The 20,700-nt window shown below is 44.9% G+C and overlaps 1 protein-coding gene across 1 annotated transcript in view; it reads right to left on the bottom strand.

Moving 5' to 3' along the window:
• Positions 1-18,352, bottom strand: part of SLF1 (SMC5-SMC6 complex localization factor 1) — an 81,199-nt gene extending 62,847 nt beyond the window's left edge. The window contains exons 1-6 of the mRNA XM_066603000.1: positions 18,239-18,352; positions 15,283-15,358; positions 12,134-12,377; positions 3,330-3,492; positions 718-807; positions 344-397 (exon numbers count right to left, since the gene is read on the bottom strand). Coding sequence (XP_066459097.1) covers positions 344-397; positions 718-807; positions 3,330-3,492; positions 12,134-12,377; positions 15,283-15,358; positions 18,239-18,352 — 741 coding nt within the window. The remainder of the gene's footprint in view (positions 1-343; positions 398-717; positions 808-3,329; positions 3,493-12,133; positions 12,378-15,282; positions 15,359-18,238) is intronic.
• Between the last annotated feature and the right edge of the window lie 2,348 nt (positions 18,353-20,700).

Raw genomic sequence — 20,700 nt, 5'->3', positions numbered from 1 at the left:
CTCTGACTACAAAGAGAAGTTGGAAGTGTAATAGAAAGCATTGCTGCCATTTATTATTCTTGCGGCCCTGATCACTGATGCAGACGTTCGGCTTTGCTGCACTGACAGTGAGCCAGAGGATCAGCCGATCAACGAGAATCCAGAACGGCGAATCCCCGTTAATAAATTATTGATGACCTATTCCGAGGATAGGCTATCAGTAGCAAATGCCCAGAATACCCCTTTAAGAGCATACCACCATCTAATAGCATTGTAATAAAAAAAATTATGTACACATATGGCTGCAGATATCTAGTAGTTGAAAAAAAATAAAAAGGCATCTAGCATTGGCACCTACTCTTACCTTACGTTTTTCAGAATGTCCATTACACTTTTCTGTATATCTGTGATGACATGCCTGGAAAAGGAAAGTTTTGATGAATTTTGCCATCTGTCTTCACTGGACATTTAATAACTGATATTTCAACTTTGTTCAAATTTGACCAAAAATAATTGCTCTTTAATTTGTGTTATTACTTTTTACATAAAGAAAGGGATCCTCACTGAAAGCTGCACGGATGCAGCAAATTATGGTGCTAATGCACACCAATGGGGCAAGCGGGTCTTCGGGAAGCCATAACACATATGACAGATCTCACTGATATACAATGGAGTCTGTCAGGCTTCTCATTTTTCACTTTTGAAAGGTGGTATATTTTTCAGCCTAAAATAACCAACCTGTGCCACACAAAACCGTTTCCATATGGAGCTCTTTAATTCTGCAATCTGCTCTTCGGTCATATCTACTGGTGTGTCACTTATTGGGTCCTGTAAAACATTACATAAAGCTCATTAGAAATTCCAATTTGTGATTAACATGAAAAAATGAATATCCAGACATAGTCGTGCCGAAGAGGCGGACTGGTGACTACTGTATACCGAGCATCTTGCCCAAACACGGTCGCATCACTGTGTCTGACAGCAGAGACCACTTGGCGCTCCATTTGACCTGGTCTTCATTCCTTTTCAGCATTTTGGGAGGACAGAAAAACAGTCAACTACACATTTCCCATCTCCACCGCTAGTTTATTCCCATGCAGAGATGTCCCTGGTAGTCACAGGACTAGCAAGTTATCTGTACAAATAGAAACGGCTTGGTATTCCCTGGTTGAGTAAAGCCCCTTTGACATGGCACGATTCTTTAGTGAATTGCCCGTTGTACATGGACTGTGAATGGAGGCGGACGGGCCAGAACGATTCATAGACTGCTCTGACTCCATTCTCTAAGCGATGATCGCTCTGGTGTAAACGCACAGAGCTGATCATCAATGAGACAGCTTTCAGACACAGAAAAAGGGGCATCCTGTGTAAAAGGGGCTTAAGACATTCATACTCTTTAGCTATATTTACAGTATCTTTGTCTCCCCTGCTATCCGCTCTGGCAGGTGATATAGGAGGAAATAAAGAGGTCCAGTAATTGTTCTGCCCCATACCGACATGAACGGAGCCTGCAGGTCAATGAAATTAATACACAATACTGGACACTCATTGTTACTCCAGATTAAAAATGAGAGCTTGGATGCACTGTCAGAGAGGCCATCAGGTGGGTCAATCGGGATATGCAATTATCTGTGAGATAAAATCAATGATAATCATTTACGAAAGTTGAACTTTCTGATTAACATTGCTTATGCCATTCAGTAATATATGTATGTCTGGGAACATGTTTTACATAGAAAGGAAAGACGCAAAACTAACATTCATAAAAAGGCAGGTATAGTCCATAGATGTCTGAAGGTTGGAACTGCAGAATACAAGAGCTGGAGGAGATGCAACCATGGAGCGTGCTGCTCTCCATCATACAGTACTTTATAGGAGTTGTGAAATGCCGAGCTGCTTTCGGTACTCTCATTATATAAAATGGAGTGCCAAACATAGGAGCAAGCGACATCCATTCTCCTAATGAATCGAGTGTTATTGTATGAAATATCCTCTTTTATGACGCCCTATGAAATTGTACAATCCGAAAATTCAGACTTCAAACCTAAAAATCTTCAGCGGCCCTGCTCTAGCTCCACTTTTGTCAAATTATCTTGCCATCAACGCAGTTTGTGTCGGTTGCATTACTGGTATTTCTGTGTACAACATTTTTTCTACAGAACCCCTTCCAGCCCCTAGCCATGTACGTACAGCAAAAGTCAAAGGAATGTCCGTAGGAAAAAGCCTACAAGCTGAGCTCAATGCGCACAATCGCAGTTACAGATGTCCTATACACATGACAACAACCTGGAAAAGGTTGAAACTGGAGATATCCAAAGGGTTAAATGTCCAAGATTGGTGTTAATAATATTGGGTCATCTAAGCAGGTAAACAGAGGAAAGGGGCTCTCTGTCACCCAATCAGCCCCTCTGGGCGTAGAAAGCAGCTACAATGTCAGTGATAGAATCTCGTGTACAGTCGGTGGACCTGAAGATTTTAGTATTACATGTATATCTAATATTAAAAAGCCTGCAGGCTTTTCTTGCCCCACACTTTGACCCCTTTGTGTGACCTTTGGTGGATGATTTTGGTATCATTAGATTTGTGACATCCTCGCCACCACTTTAAAATCATAACATTTTAGTTTGATGCATTGGGTGAGCTGTCAGGCAAGGTCAACATTCCTATTTTAAGTCTAGTGGCGCTGTTGTGCTTCAGCCAGCAGTGCCGCTAGGGAGAGTCAGGGCTCCTTCCCATTTGCAAGGGCGATATCTGGCCGTGAACCTCGGCCCAATATTGCCTTTGCAATCTATGTGGAAACCCCTGGATGCGAGGTGTTTTCACATGAAAAAAGCCTCACATCCCTGTGGGGCCGAATGAATCCCCCTGTGACAGTCGCGGCAGAAGATTGTGATGTTCTCCCATTGTTTTTAATGGGGCAGCCAGTAGGATCAAGTAGGAGCTGGGATCCTCCAGTAAACAGAAGTAGGGCAAACAGGACACCTGCATTCTCTATATCGGTGGCTGGGTGAAAACTTGAACAAACATTTAACAACCAAATCCTCCTTTAAGAACATTACCAGCAATATTAAGACAGTAGTTACATTTTTAATTCTCACTGAAATATTTATTAAATGTGGTATTTGGCATTCGATTTGTAGTACGCTTCTGGTCTCTAATGTCTAAAATTACACTTATGAGAGTCTTACAAAAATGCCAGTTGACCTCCGTCAGCTATTAGGAGCAATATAGTGTCCTCTAACCAAGAACAAGCCACTGGAAGTAAAATAGTGCTATAATAAACTTTCCTGTTGGAGTATAGAAAGAACTAGGAAGTATTTTACAGCCAAAAAAAGCATAAATAACTGTACCTCTAACAGATATCTCCCAACATACAACACGGAGTAATACGGAGCACTGTAGACTCTATCCGTTCTATCTTGCAGAAAGCGTCTCTCATTAGTAAACACGTGTGTTATCTCCTCATCCGCACTGGGTGCATTGTATACAACCGCATGTCCAGCCGTAAGAACTCTGTAAGAGAAGTATGAATTAGGACATCCTCACATAGCAGATGTGTGATAATAGACTGGCTTCCACATCTCTTCGTCCACTTTGCTCCTGACCAACTATACACAGATGTACAGAGTACTAAAAATCATTCCCACCACTGATTGGGGGCGCCGTACATTAATAAAGAGTTTTTAAGCATTACATAGATATTTTTCACAGTCTCATTACTGCAGATATTAGAAGAGTTAAATGCCCATAGTGTAGAGAATACAGCAGCTGTGTGATCTCCTTGCTTACCAAGGTCCATTCACTAACAAGTACCAGAAGGTTTTCAGTTCAGTGGGGCCGTGCAACAGAAAACATGACTACATGTAGTTCACTGCAGCAGGTCTGCTATAGTGAGATTAGAAAAATGCAAATAACCAATATCTTCCAGTATGTGCAGTTTAGTTTTGTGTCAGCATTCTAAGAAGAGACTCTCGCTGGTCCTTGCAGATGCCACCGCCCAAACTGTAGCATTTTAAACGTGACCAAAAAGTGAACATTTAAAGGAATTTCCTGCTGAAGATTTGCAAATGTGTTTCCAGAAGAAATACTGAGCGCAAAATTAGTCCTAGAGCTTCATGAATGCAAATCACCAGGTCTTCTACTACTAAATACAGTGGTCTCTGGAGGAATCCTATTCAAGCACACTCACCTCTCCACTACAGTAATGTCACAATCACACACTTGCTGTCCCAAGCTACATCTCAATAAAGGCAGTTGTAACCTCCCCCATTAGTTTCTAGCCTTCTACTTGCACCCCTCTCTATCCTCCACCTTCCACTCCCATGCAGAATAGTATATAGCCAACAAGCTGTGGCTCTTGCTCTGGCAAACTCACCCCTACAGCTTCCATGTATTATTACACTATCAGCCAATGACAAGCTCTTGACAGCTAAACTCCCAGCAATCAGCTGATCACCGCGGGCGGTTCTCTTATTAAAGTAATTGTCTGTTCTGAGATAACTCCTTTAACTACTAAACAATTTTTGGTTTTCATTTTTTTCATCATCTCCTTTTAAGAGCCATAACTTTTTTTTTATTTTTCTGTCAGCAGCGCCATAAGAGGGCTGCTTTTTGGGGGAATGAGCTGAATTTTATCAATGGCAACATTTAATGTATTGAAAAGTTTCAAAAATTTTTAAGTGTCATGAAATTAACACCCCCCCCCCCCCCCCCCCCCCAAATTTGCCATTTTTAACCCCTTCATGACATGGCCTATTTTGGGCTTAAGGACGCAACAAGTTTTGGCGGATTTTCTTCTCCATTTATGAAAAGCAATAACTTTTCCCCCAGTCGTCTCCACGCCAGCACCAATTGAGATTGCCTCCTCCTGATAGGACAGGAACACACTGAGAGGTTAAAAGCTCCCCCCCTTCCCCACTTTCCTCAGTGTCTTCCTGTCCTGCCAGGAGGCAGGATCTCTGAGAGGGGCTGGTGGAGAAGCCAGCCGGAAGCCTACTCACGGGCGGATCGGAGGGCAGTGGGTCAGCCTGTCCTCCCTTCCCAGCCAGACGACTCCCGGGACGCCACATGGGGTGGTAACCCCCGGGCCAGGTTCCTCCCGCGGCGGCCCATGGGGGGTTCAAAGCGGGAGCCTCAGTCCCCCGCCTCCTCCTCGTATAGTGGCAGCGCGGCACTCCAGGAAGCCCTTTGACGGCGGGGGGCGGGGCGTCGCGTCACGTGCCCAGCGTGGTGACGTCATCACGCTCGCATCAGGAGCCGCACGGAGGGGGCGGGGCTTAGCGCAGGAACGCGAAAATTCAAAATAAGGAACCTGAGAGAAGCCAGAAGGTGGACCAGCACTACAGGTCGCAGGGTGTCTGCAGCAACGGTATAGTAATGAGTGCTCCAGCCCCAGAGATAGCTGAAACCTCAGCCTCAGCGGCCGTAAGTAGCCAGTGCGGCAAAAAATACAAAATGCAAAATCCAATGTATGGTATATGGAAAAATTGCATATTTACCTGCAAAAAATACTTTCCCCTCTTTGTTTGTCAGGGGGATAAAAAAAGACATCCCCCCCCAGAACAAAACCCAAAAAATGTGTGGAGTGCGGGACGAGACTGCCAGCTACGTACCAGAGGCCTCTATGCAAGGCATGCGTAGCTAGGCTAGTCAAAGAGGAATCGGGGGGATTCCTGGATGACGTTAGGAAGCTGGTGAAGGAGGAGGTTCGATCAGCCCTAACGTCACAGCTGGCACTGCCAGCGAAACGCCAGAAAAAGGCGTATGTTCCTGACGAGCCTTCCGACTCCGAGAGTTCTATCGGATCGGAGCAAGAGGAACAGGCGGCCGAGGAGTCCTCAGACGATGAGGACTACAAAAGATACCTTTTCCATCAGGACGACTTAACAGAATTAATTAAGTCAGTCAGGGCTACATTAAAAATGGAAGAGCCCAGAGAGCCACGCACCCTGCAGGATGAGATATTTGGGGGACTAGGGGAAGGCGTAAACATACCTTCCCTGTCCACAAAAACATCATTAAAATTATCCAAAAGGAGTGGAAGAAACCAGACGCAGGTTCCTTCTCCGCTAGAGGGGTAAAAAGAAGGTACCCATTTGAGGAGGAAGTTTGCACAAGCTGGGAAGAGATACCCAAGGTAGACGTCCCAGTGGCCAAAGTAGCTAGGAGGACGAGCTTGCCCTTTGAGGACGCCGCACAATTAAAAGATCCCATGGATCGCAAAGCCAAAGGCCTTCTAAAAAAATCATGGGAGGCAGCAGCAAGCATACTTAGGCCAGGGATTGCAGCCACCTGCGTGGCGCGCACTCTGGGGGTATGGCTAGAACAGCTGGAGCTACACTTAAACAATAAAACGCCAAGGGAACAGATCCTAAATTCCCTACCTATCCTGCGCATGGCAACAAATTTTCTAGCGGATGCCGCGGCCGAAACGGTTAAACTCTCGGCAAAAGCTACAGCCCGATCCAACTCAACCAGAAGAGTACTATGCCTGAAATCATGGTCAGGCGACTTGGCCTCAAAAAATAAACTATGCGCCCTCCCATTCTACGGTCAGTTTTTGTTCGGACCAGACCTAGACAAAATCCTGGAGAAGGCGGCCGACAAAAAGAAGGGATTCCCGGAAGAAAAGCCGCAGAGAGGGAATACCTTCTTCCGAACCCCAGGGCAACAGCCCGAGGCCTACCGAGGCAAGGGCAAGACAGGCCGCTGGAGTTACCCCAAGGGGGGCAGAGGGAAAAATATCCTCTTTAATCCCCACCAGGGGGAGCCCAAGCAGAGACCCTGACGCCAGCTCCGTAGGGGCAAGGCTGGGGAACTTTGTGGACCAATGGGCCACAATTTGCGAAGGCCCATGGATCCCAAAGATCCTACAGCAGGGATACCGGATAGAACTGGTGTCCCTCCCCAGAAGGAAATTCATCATCACAGGAGGCTCGGGGCGACAGTTACACTTACTAAGGCAAAGCGTTCGGGACCTGCAACATCTAAACGCAATATCCCCCGTACCGCAAAACGAGGAAACTCAGGGCCATTATTCCAGGCTCTTCCTAGTAAGAAAACCCTGCGGGAAACACCGCATGATAGTGAATCTGAAGCCTTTGAACACCTGTGTCAAGTACAGGAAATTCAAAATGGAGTCCATCTCTTCAACGATAAAGTTGATTCCCAGAGGGGCCTACATGGCGTCCATCGATCTGAATGACGCTTATTTCCACATACCGATCCACGAGGGGTCCCAAAGATACCTAAGGTTCGCAGTGGATATGGGCAAAGGAATAGAGCACCACCAATTCAGATGCCTGCCTTTCGGGATCTCCTCAGCACCCAGAATTTTTACCAAAATTACGGCAGAGGTAGCTGCCTACCTGAGAAAAAAGTCGATCCTAATAATACCCTACCTGGACGATATTTTAATAATAGCAGAGTCCAGGAAACTACTAACAAAGCACCTAGAGATAGTGCTAGAACTCCTCCAGTCTCTAGGATGGATCATAAACTGGGAAAAATCCAGCTTAGACCCCGACAGGAAGAAGACGTTTCTGGGCATAACGCTCAACTCAGAATCACAATGCTCCTGCCTGCCCGAGGAAAAAATACAAAAAATCCAAAGGCTGGTCAGATCCTTCCTACAGAAACGATCATGCACAATTCGGGAAGCCATGTCTCTCCTGGGAAGCCCAACGTCATGCATTCCCGGAGTAGCATGGGCCCAGGCTCACACCAGAGCTCTACAGGCCTCCGTCCTATCCGCATGGGACAAAAAGCAGTCCTCGCTAGGGACAAAAATGTATATCCCAAACACAGTGAAAACATCCCTGCGTTGGTGGACATTCCCAGCGAACCTGCAGGAAGGGGTTCATTGGCTACAAAACCCAGCCACGCACATCACAACGGATGCAAGCGCCTGGGGATGGGGAACGCATGTGGGGAACCAGTTCTTTCAGGGCCCGTGGTCCCAAAGGATAAAAGAACAATCCTCCAATTACAGAGAGCTACAGGCCGTATGGCGGGTCCTACAGCAGTTAGGAAACTCGCTACGGAACCAGCATATAAAGATACTGTTGGACAATACCACCACGGTCGCCCATATTCGGCACCAGGGGGGCACAAGGTCTCCTGCCCTGCAAAACATTTCGCAGAAAATCTTCCACTGGGCAGAGGGCCGGATCCTTTCGATCACGGCAACCCACTTAAAAGGGACGCTAAACCAAAAAGCGGACTTCCTCAGCAGGAGGCAGATAGACCCAGGAGAATGGTCTCTCTCCCGGGAGGCATTTAGAATCCTGACCAACCGGTGGGGGTCCCCACAATTGGACCTATTTGCAACCAGGGAGAACGCCAAAGTAGGCAAATTCTTCTCCCTCCGGCCAGGAGATCGTCCTACAGCAATAGACGCCCTAGGCCAGGACTGGGGAAAGGGGCTAGCGTACGCGTTTCCTCCGATACTGCTGATCCCCAGGGTCTTACAACATTTCAGAACCCAGGTATGCACGCTCATCCTGGTGACCCCCTTCTGGCCCAAGAGAAGTTGGTTCGGTCTTCTGACAACATTGAGTGTTCAGGACCCAGTCACCTTTCCGACCTGGACAGATCTGCTATCACAGGGGCCACTGAACCACCCGGGCTTAGACAGACTCCACTTAACAGCATGGCTCTTGAGGAATCCTCACTAAGGGGGAAGGGATTCTCACAAAGAGTGATAGAAACGTTAATGTCCAGCAGAAAAAAGACGACCCACCTTATCTACCAGAAGGTTTGGAGAAGGTTCTCCTCATGGAGACAGGGAAGGGATTCCGGGGAGTCTATCCCGAGCATCCCTTTGATCTTAGAATTCTTGCAGGAGGGCCTACAGATGGGCCTCTCTCCAAGTACCCTGAAGGTTCAGGTCGCAGCCCTTAGCGCCATATGCGACACAAAGTTCGCGGACAATAGATGGGTCAACAGGTTCTTGACAGCAGCAGCTAGATTACGACCTAGACCCATAAAACTTGTTCCAGACTGGAACCTTAATTGGGTTCCACGGGCCATGTCAGCGGAACCATTCGAGCCGATCGAAGCACTACCGATAAAAATGCTTACAATCAAGTCCGTTTTTCTAATAGCCATCACGTCTGCAAGGAGGGTTAGCGAGCTTCAGGCTCTGTCCATTCGCCACCCATTTCTAAAAATCTCGGATTCCAAATTAATATTTAAAACGGACCCTGCCTTCATGCCAAAGGTGGTATCACATTTTCATAGGTCCCAGGACGTAATAATTCCCTCATTTTTTAGCAAACCAAAAAACGAGGAAGAAAAAATCCTAAGCTGCCTGGACGTCAGGAGAGCAGTCCTAGGCTACATAGATGCGACAAGCCACTGGAGGCGGGACGACAACCTGTTCATCCAGTTCAGTGGCCCAAATAAAGGGAACAAAGCGGCAAAAAACTCCATAGCCAGGTGGATCCGCCTGGCCATCATAGAGTCCTATAAGGCCCTCGGGAAGGAAATCCCCTTAGCTCTTAAAGCCCATTCTACAAGGTCAGTAGCATCCTCATGGGCCGAACATAGCTCAGCCTCGGTCGAGCAAATTTGCAAGGCCGCAGTCTGGAAAAAACCTCACACGTTCATTAAACATTATAGGGTAAAAGTGCAGCAGGACGAGGACATGGCCTTCGGCCGCAAAGTCCTCTCGGCAGCAATCCCATTAGTTGGTACGTCTCAATTGGTGCTGTCGTGGAGACGACTGGGGGAAAAAATGGATTATACCTACCTGATAATCAGGTTTCCAGGAGTCTCCACGACAGCACCCGTACCTTCCCCCCCTAAATGGATAGAAAGAAACTATAGAATATAATATAAAAAACAAATAAATATATAATATAATATAATTTTTAATCAACAAAAAAACCCCGATTAAGGGAAGAAATTTAAGTTGAGCTCCTACCCCGGCAATTCGTTAGAATCCACTTACTTTATGCTCCTGAGACCTATGGTTCTGTGGGTTTTTCGGGAGTACACCGCTGCATAACATAGTAACATAGTTCGTAAGGAGGAAAGTGGGGAAGGGGGGGAGCTTTTAACCTCTCAGTGTGTTCCTGTCCTATCAGGAGGAGGCAATCTCAATTGGTGGTGTCGTGGAGACGACTGGAAACCTGATTATCAGGTAGGTGTAATCCATTTTTTTTATTTTTCCGTCGACACGGCCGTGTAAGGGCTTTTTTTTTGCGTGGCGAACTGTAGTTTTTATTGGCGTCATTTTTGGGTACATAGACTATATTGTAAAACTTTTTTTTTTTTTTAAATGATAGCTGGGAGAGAAAACGCATCAATTCTGCCATAGATTTTTTAATTTTTTTTTACAGCGTTAATCATGCAGCATAAATGAGACATTCCATTTTTTCTGCAGACCGGTACGGTTACAACGATACCAAAATTCTTACTTTTTTTTAGGTTTTTCCACTTTTCTGCAATAAAAACCCTTTTTGGAAATTTTTTTTTTTTCCTAAATCGCTGCATTCAAAGTCCTGTAACTTTTATTTTTTGATGTACGGAGCTCTATGAGGGCTTATTTTTTGCGAGACGAGCTGTAGTTTTTATTGTTACCATTTTGGGGTACATAGGGCTTTTTTGATCACTTTTATTGCATTTTTAGTGAGGCAAAATGCTAAAAATTAGCATTTTGCCTCAGTTTTTTAGCGTTTTTTAAACGCTTTTTTCCGTGCACAGTCAAAAGCATGTGCAACTTAATGTACGTGTCGTTACGGACGCGACAATACCAAATATGTGGGGTTTTCTTTATTTTTTAACTGCCCCGACTAATCTAGCACCGATGACCAGGCCTTGTTTGAAGTTGCTCAGATTGTTTAGTTTACCCATTCTAATGTAAATTCACACTGAGGGCTTATGCACACGAGCATATATCGGCCGGCGTTTTTATGGCCGGTTGATATACGCTATCATGTATTGCACAGGCTTGGCGTATATGCTGTCGGGCAGGTACAGACAGCTTAGTTTGCTAAGCTGTGTCCCCTTTTCTCTCCCCTTCACTGGCTCACCTCCTCTCTCCTTCCCTCCGGCTGTTTGCAATGAGAGGGCGAGGAGGCAGAGCTAAGCTCCCGCCCTGCCACTTGTCAGCAGCTACCAATGGGAGGGGACTGGGTGGAGCTTAGCTCCATCTCCGTCCCGCCCCCTCCCATTGCAAACAGCCAGAGGGGAGGAGAGAGGAGGATAGAAGAAGGAGGAAGTTTAGCAGTCACGCTGCTAAACTCCCTCACACCTCCCTTCTCCAGCCGTTGTCATTGGCTTCCATAGGAGTCTATGGCAGTAGCCGTAGTCCGACCAGGAAGATAGTTCCATGCCTAACTTCCCTGTCTGGCGTAAAAGCTAGATGGTAGCATATATCGAGTTGCCGTGAAAAATGCTCGTGTGAATAAGCCCTGAAACTAGTCTCCAGAAAACTTGATCATTTGATTTTCTGCCGCACTCTAAGACCACTTTCCACAAGGGTAACTCCAATTGTTAAAAGGCAGGTGTCTCTAATAAAGTGGCCATTCAGTGTATATTTGCACCTGCAGAGTCCCAGGATAAGAGAACCGATTTTAACATGAAGACATGTTTTACCTGGTTCACGTTCTCCTATATATTCACACATTGTCAAAAATAATGTCATCTGTACTATAAGCCCGGCATCCAATGCTGATTGCTGATTAGTATTTGTTAATATGGGTTTTCCCCTTTTTGGTGTACTAATTAGACATCCCATACAAGTATGACAGAGGGCCTGTAGTCTCATCACAATCACAGTCACTCTCCATTGAATCTGTAGACCACTACAAAAAGTTTTTTTTTACATTACATATGTTCCTTTGTGAACACTATATTCGGTGACAAGGATATAAATATAAGGTAATATCTGTATGCGCTCAATCGCTTATTTTGAAAAGGTTTTAGTTCTAGCAGGACTCAACATTTTGGCGTTTTCTGGCATCGTTTCCTCTTATTTAGAATAAATGTCATGTTATAAACCAGACAGTGACAGTCAGATATGTGGTATTTGCAGAAAAAACACAAAAAAACATGAAAGACAAAAAGAAAAAAAGTGAAGGCTGCTTTAGGAAATGAAGGGATGAGGTATTTTATGTTCTGGTTTTAAGAAAGCGGCATTGCATCCTACCTTAAAAAAACCTCCCTTTCTTTATCGGCTTTCTCAATAAGAAGGGTCACTTTCCATCTGCTGAAAGCCCCTAGAGCACTAGTGTGTGTCAGGTGTTCGCGCCATCTTTTTGGTGCAGATTGCATCTGAGGTGAATAATGGGCGTCTTTTTCCATTTTATATCCCCATTCGAAAGTCGTCTCATCAAGCCATCTGCCGCTTTCTGCACTGTTAATTACGTACTCTTTAGTCAGTACCCACTTTCCTGGAAAGTAAATGAATTGTGAGCCAAGAAAACAAAAAAATAAAAAATACTGGGTACAAATAGTTAATAAAAAGGATGATCAGAACACCAATTAAATCTTAACCTCTTTTAGGCAGTGAGCCTCGAAATAATGCCAGGGATGGGTTCCTCTTAATTATTTGGGGTTGGGTTTTACATAATAAGAATAAAAGGGAATACAAAAGAAAAAACATTCATTAGAGTACAAAAAGTAGCTTACTTTATTCCTCGGTAACAGCTTAAGATAACACAGCTATCCAGATCAATATAGTAAGCCAGTAAGACAGCAATATAGATGTACTATGACCATAGCACAGCAAGAATAACTGCACCGTAGGGCCGCCGTGGGGGAGATAAACTTCTGCTCCGTTTTCAGACCGCTGTGGCTCATACATGTTAAAATTCTGATGATATATTTATGTATTACGGGAATGCTGTATATGCAGTTTGCTAAAATAGGAACCTAAGTTGACCAAAGCCTTTACTCTAAAGCAGATAGGTCACATCAACTGTGATGCCCACTCCAAGGCATGTTTTGAGACCAGTTACCAAGCAGCATCCACCTTTACACTGGAAAAGCTATCAATCACTCTCGGCTGGCAGGTAAGTTAGCGTATAGGCTCACTAAGTACAGACAACATTTTTATGATTAAATGAAAAATCAACTTAAATTGTGTCCCGTCCCTCATACTACGCTGTGATGGTGCAGTAATAGATATGCAACATATCTACTTAAAGGGGGCATTCAAGTTTTTAAAATGGATGGCCTATCCTTAGAGGCTATGGAAACATTTGAGCATGCAAATCAATACATACATTTTACTAAGTCTCTTCAGAAAAAAATTATGCAATTATCTCTTTTTTTGCATTCAGTTTTCCCTTCTCATGCATTTAGAAAGCCTCATACTTGGCTTGAAGGCTCTCCTACATTTAAGTTTCTAGCTGGGGGAAACTCCCAGCACTGATCAGCTTGCCTTTCTCCTGAATGTACACAAGGCTAATATCCCCTCTCCTCTCTTTCGGAGGGCTCTTTCAAATGAGTGTATATCGGCCGTACTTTCACAGCTGGCCGATATATGCTGCCCATCTGATGCATAGGTTTACAATGCATCAGTTCAGATAGGCGTACTCCTGCGGTGTGAAAGTGCCCAGTCAGCCAAGATAGCACATATGGTGCGCATTTCAGTCAGTCACTTTTACACCAGTCAGAAAAGATAGTTCAGGAACTATTTTTTCCGTCCGGTATACGGCTGCTGCCATAGACTCCTGTGGGAGCCTATGACAGCTGCCAGAGAAGGTAGGCGAGAGGGAGTTTAGTAGCGTGCCTGCTAAACTCCAACCCCCTTCCCTCCTCCTGTCCACCCCTTGCCGGCTGTTTGCAATGTGTAGAGGCGGGGTGGGAGCTAGTTGCTAAGCTCCCACCCTGCCCCCTTCCATTGCTGGCAGCCAGAAGAGGCAGGAGCTTAGCATACTAGTTTCTGCCACTGCCCGAATGGTATCCAGGGCTTGGCGTATACTAGCCGGACCGGGGCCGTCTGAACGCATTTGTGCGCCCATCCATGCGATTTTCGGTCGCGCTGTGGCCGTGACACAGCCGACGAAAAATCGCCTACGCTCGTGTAAAAGAGCCCTGAAACTGTAGCATAATCACGCCCACTCAATACTACACAGCTATCTCATTATCTCTATGAGTAACTGCTGGTCTGTTCTTCCCACTTCTACAAAGGGCAGAAAATTGCCCTGGAGTGAATTTCACCTCCCGCACACTAGCGAGAGCAATATCGGGCTGTGATTCACAGCCCAATATTGCTCTCACAAACCTTCTAAAACCCCTGGATGCGAGGCGGTTTCAGGTGAAAAAAGCCTTGCGTGCCCGTGGAGGTTCCTTTCATCCTATTGCTTTCAATGGAGCAGCAGCAGCTACTGTGATGGTAGCGGCAGGGGAATCCCCTGCTGCTATGACAGCTACAGCAGGGGATTCCTTGGATGCGAAACCCCTGGATGTTGTTCTCACAGGGCCGGCAGCAGCACCGACCCCGTTGAAAACATAGCAAGAACATCACAATCTCCTGTGGGAGTAGTCCCCTCTTCACTGAATACTGTGACAGTAGCGGCAGGGTGTTCAGTGATGAGGGGACTAACCACAAGGAATCCCCTGCTGCTGCTGTCACAGCTGCAGCATGGGATGGCAATCTTCTCTCATTGTTTTTAATGAGGCCGGCACTGTTGCCACTGGCCCATTTGGAAACAATGGGCAAGATCGCGAAAATAACGGACATGCTGCAATTTTGTTTTCATGCGGCATCGCAAGCGTTAAAACATCACACATGTGAAGTGAGCCATTGAAAGCCATTGGCTTTATAACTTCACGACTTCATCGCCAGTGTGAAGGTGCCCTAATAGTAACTTTTTCCACCATCCTGTCATACAGCCCTCTGTGATAGCTCAGTGGAAAGGCAGTGCATGCACCTACAGAGCAGGGAAGCAGGCTAGGGGAGAAGCTGAGAAATAACCCATCAGTTTACTCTGGCTGATAGAATTTACATAGATGATAAGATGTCAGTCCTCCAGTTTGCAGTGTGATGGAAAACACCACAAACAGCAAACAATCAGAGATTTTTAATGAAAACCCAATTACAAAAAGTTATAATTTCCAAAAATTGATTAAAAAGGAAAAAATAGCTCAGAGGTGTGCATAGCCTTTAAAACCATCAATGTTAGATTAGTGGAGGCTGAATCTTAGCCCCCATGCTGATTAGTAGTATGTAGGGGCCTTTTCATAGTCTGCAGACCCCAGTACTTTTAGTAGCAGCTGCGTCTTGTAGTTTTGTCCCCCTCAGGTGACTATTGAAGTACCCAGGTGTTGATGTGATGAGATAGAACTGACCTGCTGCACAGGCTGCTAACCACTTCTCACTTCTACTCGGTGCTTTTGCAATCAGGTGTGAACAGTTTTCAAACTTCTGAAAAACAAATGGGATAACCTTTAAAGGGGTTGTCCAGGATAAGAAATACATGGCTGCTTTCTTCTAAGAAGCAGCGCCACACCTGTCCATGGGTGGTGTTTGGTACTGCAGTTCAGCTTCATTGATGTGATCAGGATAGAGATGCAACATCCCACAAAACCTGCGGGCAGCTGTAGTGCTGCATCTAGAAGAAAGCAGCCATGTTTTTTTTTCCTAATTCAGGACAATACCTTTTAAAGGGGTAAAACATTTCATAATGCTTAGGCCCACAAATGCTTTTTTTTCTTGTAATTAACTAAACAATGAAGCATAAATGGAAATCGAAAGAGCGAGGAACACAAATATACTTTATAGTAATCACTGCAATGGTCCTTGACTGGTTTTGGCTACCAAAATGCCAAGTACGAACTAGTCCTTAAAGGGGCTGTCCCGCGCCGAAACGGGTTTTTTTTTTTTTCAATAGCCCCCTCGTTCGGCGCGAGACAAACCCGATGCAGGGGTTTAAAAAAAAAACAAAACGGATAGTACTTACCCGAATCCCCGCGCTCCGGTGACTTCTTACTTACCTTGCGAAGATGGCCGCCGGGATCTTCACCCACGGTGGACCGCAGGTCTTCTCCCATGGTGCACCGTGGGCTCTGTGCGTTCCATTGCCGATTCCAGCCTCCTGATTGGCTGGAATCGGCACACGTGACGGGGCGGAGCTACGAGGAGCAGCTCTCCGGCACGAGCGGCCCCATTCAGAAGGGAGAAGACCGGACTGCGCAAGCGCGTCTAATCGGGAGATTAGACGCTGAAATTAGACGGCACCATGGAGACGAGGATGCTAGCAACGGAACAGGTAAGTGAATAACTTCTGTATGGCTCATATTTAATGCACGATGTATATTACAAAGTGCATTAATATGGCCATACAGAAGTGCTGAACCCCATTTGCTTTCACGGGACAACCCCTTTAAGGCTCATGCACTCTGTGGCTCTATTTCATTAGCTCTATATATAGAAAGGCCGAAATTGGATCCCATCCAGGAACAACGGACATATAAATCTCTCTTGGCCTCAGAATGACGTCTTATCCTGTCCTTACAGCTAAAAATATGGCTAATGGACAGAACCATAACACTGCTAGTCGTTTAAAGGGGTTGTCCAGTTGTAAGTTACTAATGGGCTGTCCACAGGATTGGGTGAACAATAGGAGATCAGCAAGGCTTTACTGATAGGACCCCTGCTGATTAGCTGTTCCCTGGGCCAGTGTGTGGTCATGCACTGAGCTTATTTCTGCAGGACGCAGGCAGCTCCGCTTTCACTGCAGTGGCCAGGCTTAGTATTACAGGTATTCACTTAAATTGTGGGGGTCCCAGGTGGCAAACTCATCTACTATTAATGGCCTATCCTAAGGATATCTGGACAACACCTTTATCAAATCTGTTTTTAATATTCACCAGGTCTAAAAAGATTTCAGAGAAATTACTTTGGTTATTACAGGGGTATTCCGCACCTTTTTCTTTTTTTTTTTTTCCATTGAGGAATGACAGCTCGTCAATAGATGACCAATGGGAACCCACCATTTGAATCCTTGCCAGTTAGCCGATTCCCTTGGCCGCTGTCACTGCAGACAGCACAGGAATCAGAAAGCGCTGACCATAGCGCAGTGGCCTGGGTTGGTACTGAATTCCCAGGAAGATATGCCTGCAATTCCAACCTGCGCCATGGTCAGCGGTTTCTGCTTCCTGTGCTAACCATAAATAAGGGTACCTGAGAATCTACTAATGAAAAGGAATCCCAGCGATGGGTCCATGCCAAACATTAAAAAAAACCCCACTTTTTCTAAGTCCTGGAATACCTCTTTAATGCACCTTTCCTAAAACCTAATCTATTCATTTGGGCAGATAAGACAATTAAAATATAGTCTTTAGCAACTTCTGCCAAGCCATACAAGCATCAATAAGCCCCCATCCTTCTGGCATTGCAATGTGTTTCAAAAAAACAATTGTTAAAAGGGAATCCGTCACCAAGTTCATGCTGCGCTGCTTCACAACAAACAAACTTTGAAGGGAGCGCCTGAGCACCGCTGTCAATTCAACAGGCTCATCAGCAGGGATCCCGAGCAACAGATGTCTGCCGATAGCATTAAAGCAGATCTGGCAGCTGAAAGGGGTTTTCTGGGGCAAAACTGTTTACTGACTGGCTGAATTGGGAATCAAATCATACTTACGGCCCATTTAGACAACGATTATCGCTCAAAAGTCGCTCAATAAACATCCTTTGAGTGATAATCGTTGTGTGCATTTACACGGCAAGATGATCGCTCATAATTCGATCAAACGGCAGTTTTGAGCGTTCACTTTGCATAAGTGTGTAAATAGAGGCTCACGCTGTATGCAGAAGCCAAGCGGAACCGCCATCTTCTGCATACAGCCGTTGTCTTCTCGGAGCGCTCAGCTGATAAACAGCTGAGTGCTCCGAGCAGGGTATGCAGAAGACAAGCCGGGCCGCTTGTCTTCTATATACAGCTGTTGACTTCTTGGAGCGCTCAGCTTGCATACAGCTGAGCGCTCCAAGCCGGGTATGCAGAAGACAGCTGCAGCGCTGTTTTCTGCATACTCCAGCTGTGTTCACAGAGCACACAGCTGATATACAGCTGAGCACTCCAAGCGGGTATACATTCTTTTTTGTGTGTGTATTATATGCAATAAAAAAACACTAATGTGAATTAGTCAATGAAAATCAATGTATTTTCATTTTCTCCATTCACGGCGTATTACATGCGCGTACATAGTGCGTGAAATAACGTTCATGTGAATGAACCCGGTTATCAAATATATATTTTAAAAATTTAATCTAAATAATTTTTACTATGCACAACATTTATCTCACCTCAGAATCAATAAAAACACAGGGAAGTTTGCTAAGTAGGTGGCTCAGCGTTTCTCTCTCAGTACCTCTAAAACCGGTTAATTGGACAATTCGGTTACCGGGAGTCACTTCCATCTGAGAGATAAAATACAATGGAAGAAATATTTAAGTCAGATGACGCAAAGCTTTACCGCTGTAACCTTTTTTTTATATATTCTGACCATCCATATCTGTTGAGGTTTAAGTCTGCCGTGTAGTCCCCAGCGCTAAGAGAGAATAACATTATTGAATGGCTGTGATTGGTTAATCGAGCGCTAGCTCTGATTGGCTGAGCAGCAATGCTCAAGATCCAATCACAGCAATCTCTTGCTGGAGGCGGGGTATTCAAACCCAGTTACCAGACTTCTCCCTCACGGAGAGGACGACACGGAAGACTGCCAGAGCACCACAGCCCAGCGAGAGAGACCTGAATACCGCCTGCTAGATGAGTATTAAGACCCCCCCAAAAAATAAGACACCGTACCTGTTTGGAGCAAAAATTAATATAAGATAGTGTCTTATTTTTGGGGAAACATGATAGTTGGATTGTGCAAAACTGACTAAAAACAGTTCAATGTAAACACGGCCAACAACTTAACAATATTGAACAAAATTAATTCAGCTTACCTTCAATTCACACAGGCATAAAAACCTGCCGATAATCAGCCAGTGTAAACAGGCAGTCATTCATCTAAGAACGACTGCCTGTTTACTGTGAACGGAGGCGAGCAGCTGGAAGACATTTCCGATGTGTTCCACTTTCATTCAGTGTTAAACAGCTTTATATTTTTTTTTATTAATCCACCCGACTGGAATTGTAAATGCTCAACCAATTTACAGTTGTCTGCTGTTATAAAAAGTAACTGAAGGAGTTAATCTCTCCCTTTTTAAGTAATCTAAGGTATGTGATTGACATATGCAAGCTTTAAATAAAGCACTAATTATTCAACTACTGTCAAGTTCATCAGAAAAATCAATTACTTTTAAAGTGATTTATGTGAAACTGTGAACTGTGCTAGAAAGTTCACTTTGAAGACGACATTGCAGATAGGAAAGGAAAAATGAGAATAAAGCTTTTAACAACGGCCTATTAGAGATAAGATGTCATGTTCCTAATTGGAATGTGGCAAATGTTCTAGATTCTGTTAAAATTGTGAGAGTAATAACAATGGGCTCCTGTTTTATCCTGATGTCCATCTTCACCGTCAGATCATTATGATTAACAGAGAGCACGGCTTACCCACAAATACACTTACCTTACTGGCACCTACTCAATGTAGACTTAGAAGAACCTAAGGGCGTGTTCACATGGGACAGATTTGCTGCGGAAGGTCTGCAGCAGGTCCACAGCTGAAAATTTGCAACAAAACCCAGACCATTTGGTGTGGAATTTGTACCACATTTCAATTTTCACATGCGGGTTTCCACAAGTGGATTTTTTCCATAGTATTTGGACGCGATCTTTAAAATCTCATCCACTTTGCCGCTACTGTAAATGCCGTGGATCCATGTGGAGGGTTCGCACAGAAAATCTGCTGCAAATGTGCCCAGTGTGAACATGGCCTAAAGCCGTGGTACGACGCGCTCATTGTTTTCAATGGGGCTTTGCAGACCTACGCTCGAATGGGTGCGCCCTCGCCAGTGTGAAGGAGCCCTCAGGTGTCAAACACAACATTCCTTTCCAAGGATGAGACCAACCCACCACCCGCTTCACCCAGAGCTCCTTCCCGCAATAAAAGTTTTTGGATACTTCAAATAACTTACAGGATAAAACCAAATGAAAGGGGTTTTCCAGAAAAAAAACAAATACTATTGATGACCTATCTTCATCACTTCAAACATCAACACCCTTGTAGAATAATATTTATACAGATTGTGTGCCTGGCATAGAGGGTTAGGGTTGGTTTCAGTGTTGGGGTTGTATTATTAGCTGTAAATGCTTCCATGTTCATGAAGCCAGCTCTGACATGGAAGGATTAACAGCTACTAAAGTAATCCCTAACACTGAAACAACCCCTAACCGTAAGCCATCTCAGCATGAAGTAAATAATGCTGCTAGGACCTTTGAGGGCCTGGCTGCACACAGCCACTCAGCAGTGTGTAGGCATACAGTGCACGGATACAGCCCATCACTAGCTCTCCACCCATTCTGCTGGTGGTGACAAGATACAAGAATACCTGTATATAGCACTACATATATACCTTAGCTTACTTGGTAAAACCTTTTAGAAGACAACTTAAGAGTGGGGATTAATTTCTAAACAGTCACTTTCATTTTGAGTGGACACAGGTACACTTACTAATATGGGCTATTCAAAGAGTGTCAAGACTATTTTGTGCATGGCTTATTTATAATAAATTTACAAGTACTGTATTTTTTGCTTTTCAAAACGCACCTCCCTCAAACACCACACACACACACACACACACGAAAAAGTCAGTTC

This window comes from Eleutherodactylus coqui, chromosome 5 (assembly GCF_035609145.1).
Source record: "Eleutherodactylus coqui strain aEleCoq1 chromosome 5, aEleCoq1.hap1, whole genome shotgun sequence".
Lineage (NCBI taxonomy): Eukaryota > Metazoa > Chordata > Amphibia > Anura > Eleutherodactylidae > Eleutherodactylus > Eleutherodactylus coqui.
This window is presented reverse-complemented; position numbering and strand designations above follow the sequence as displayed.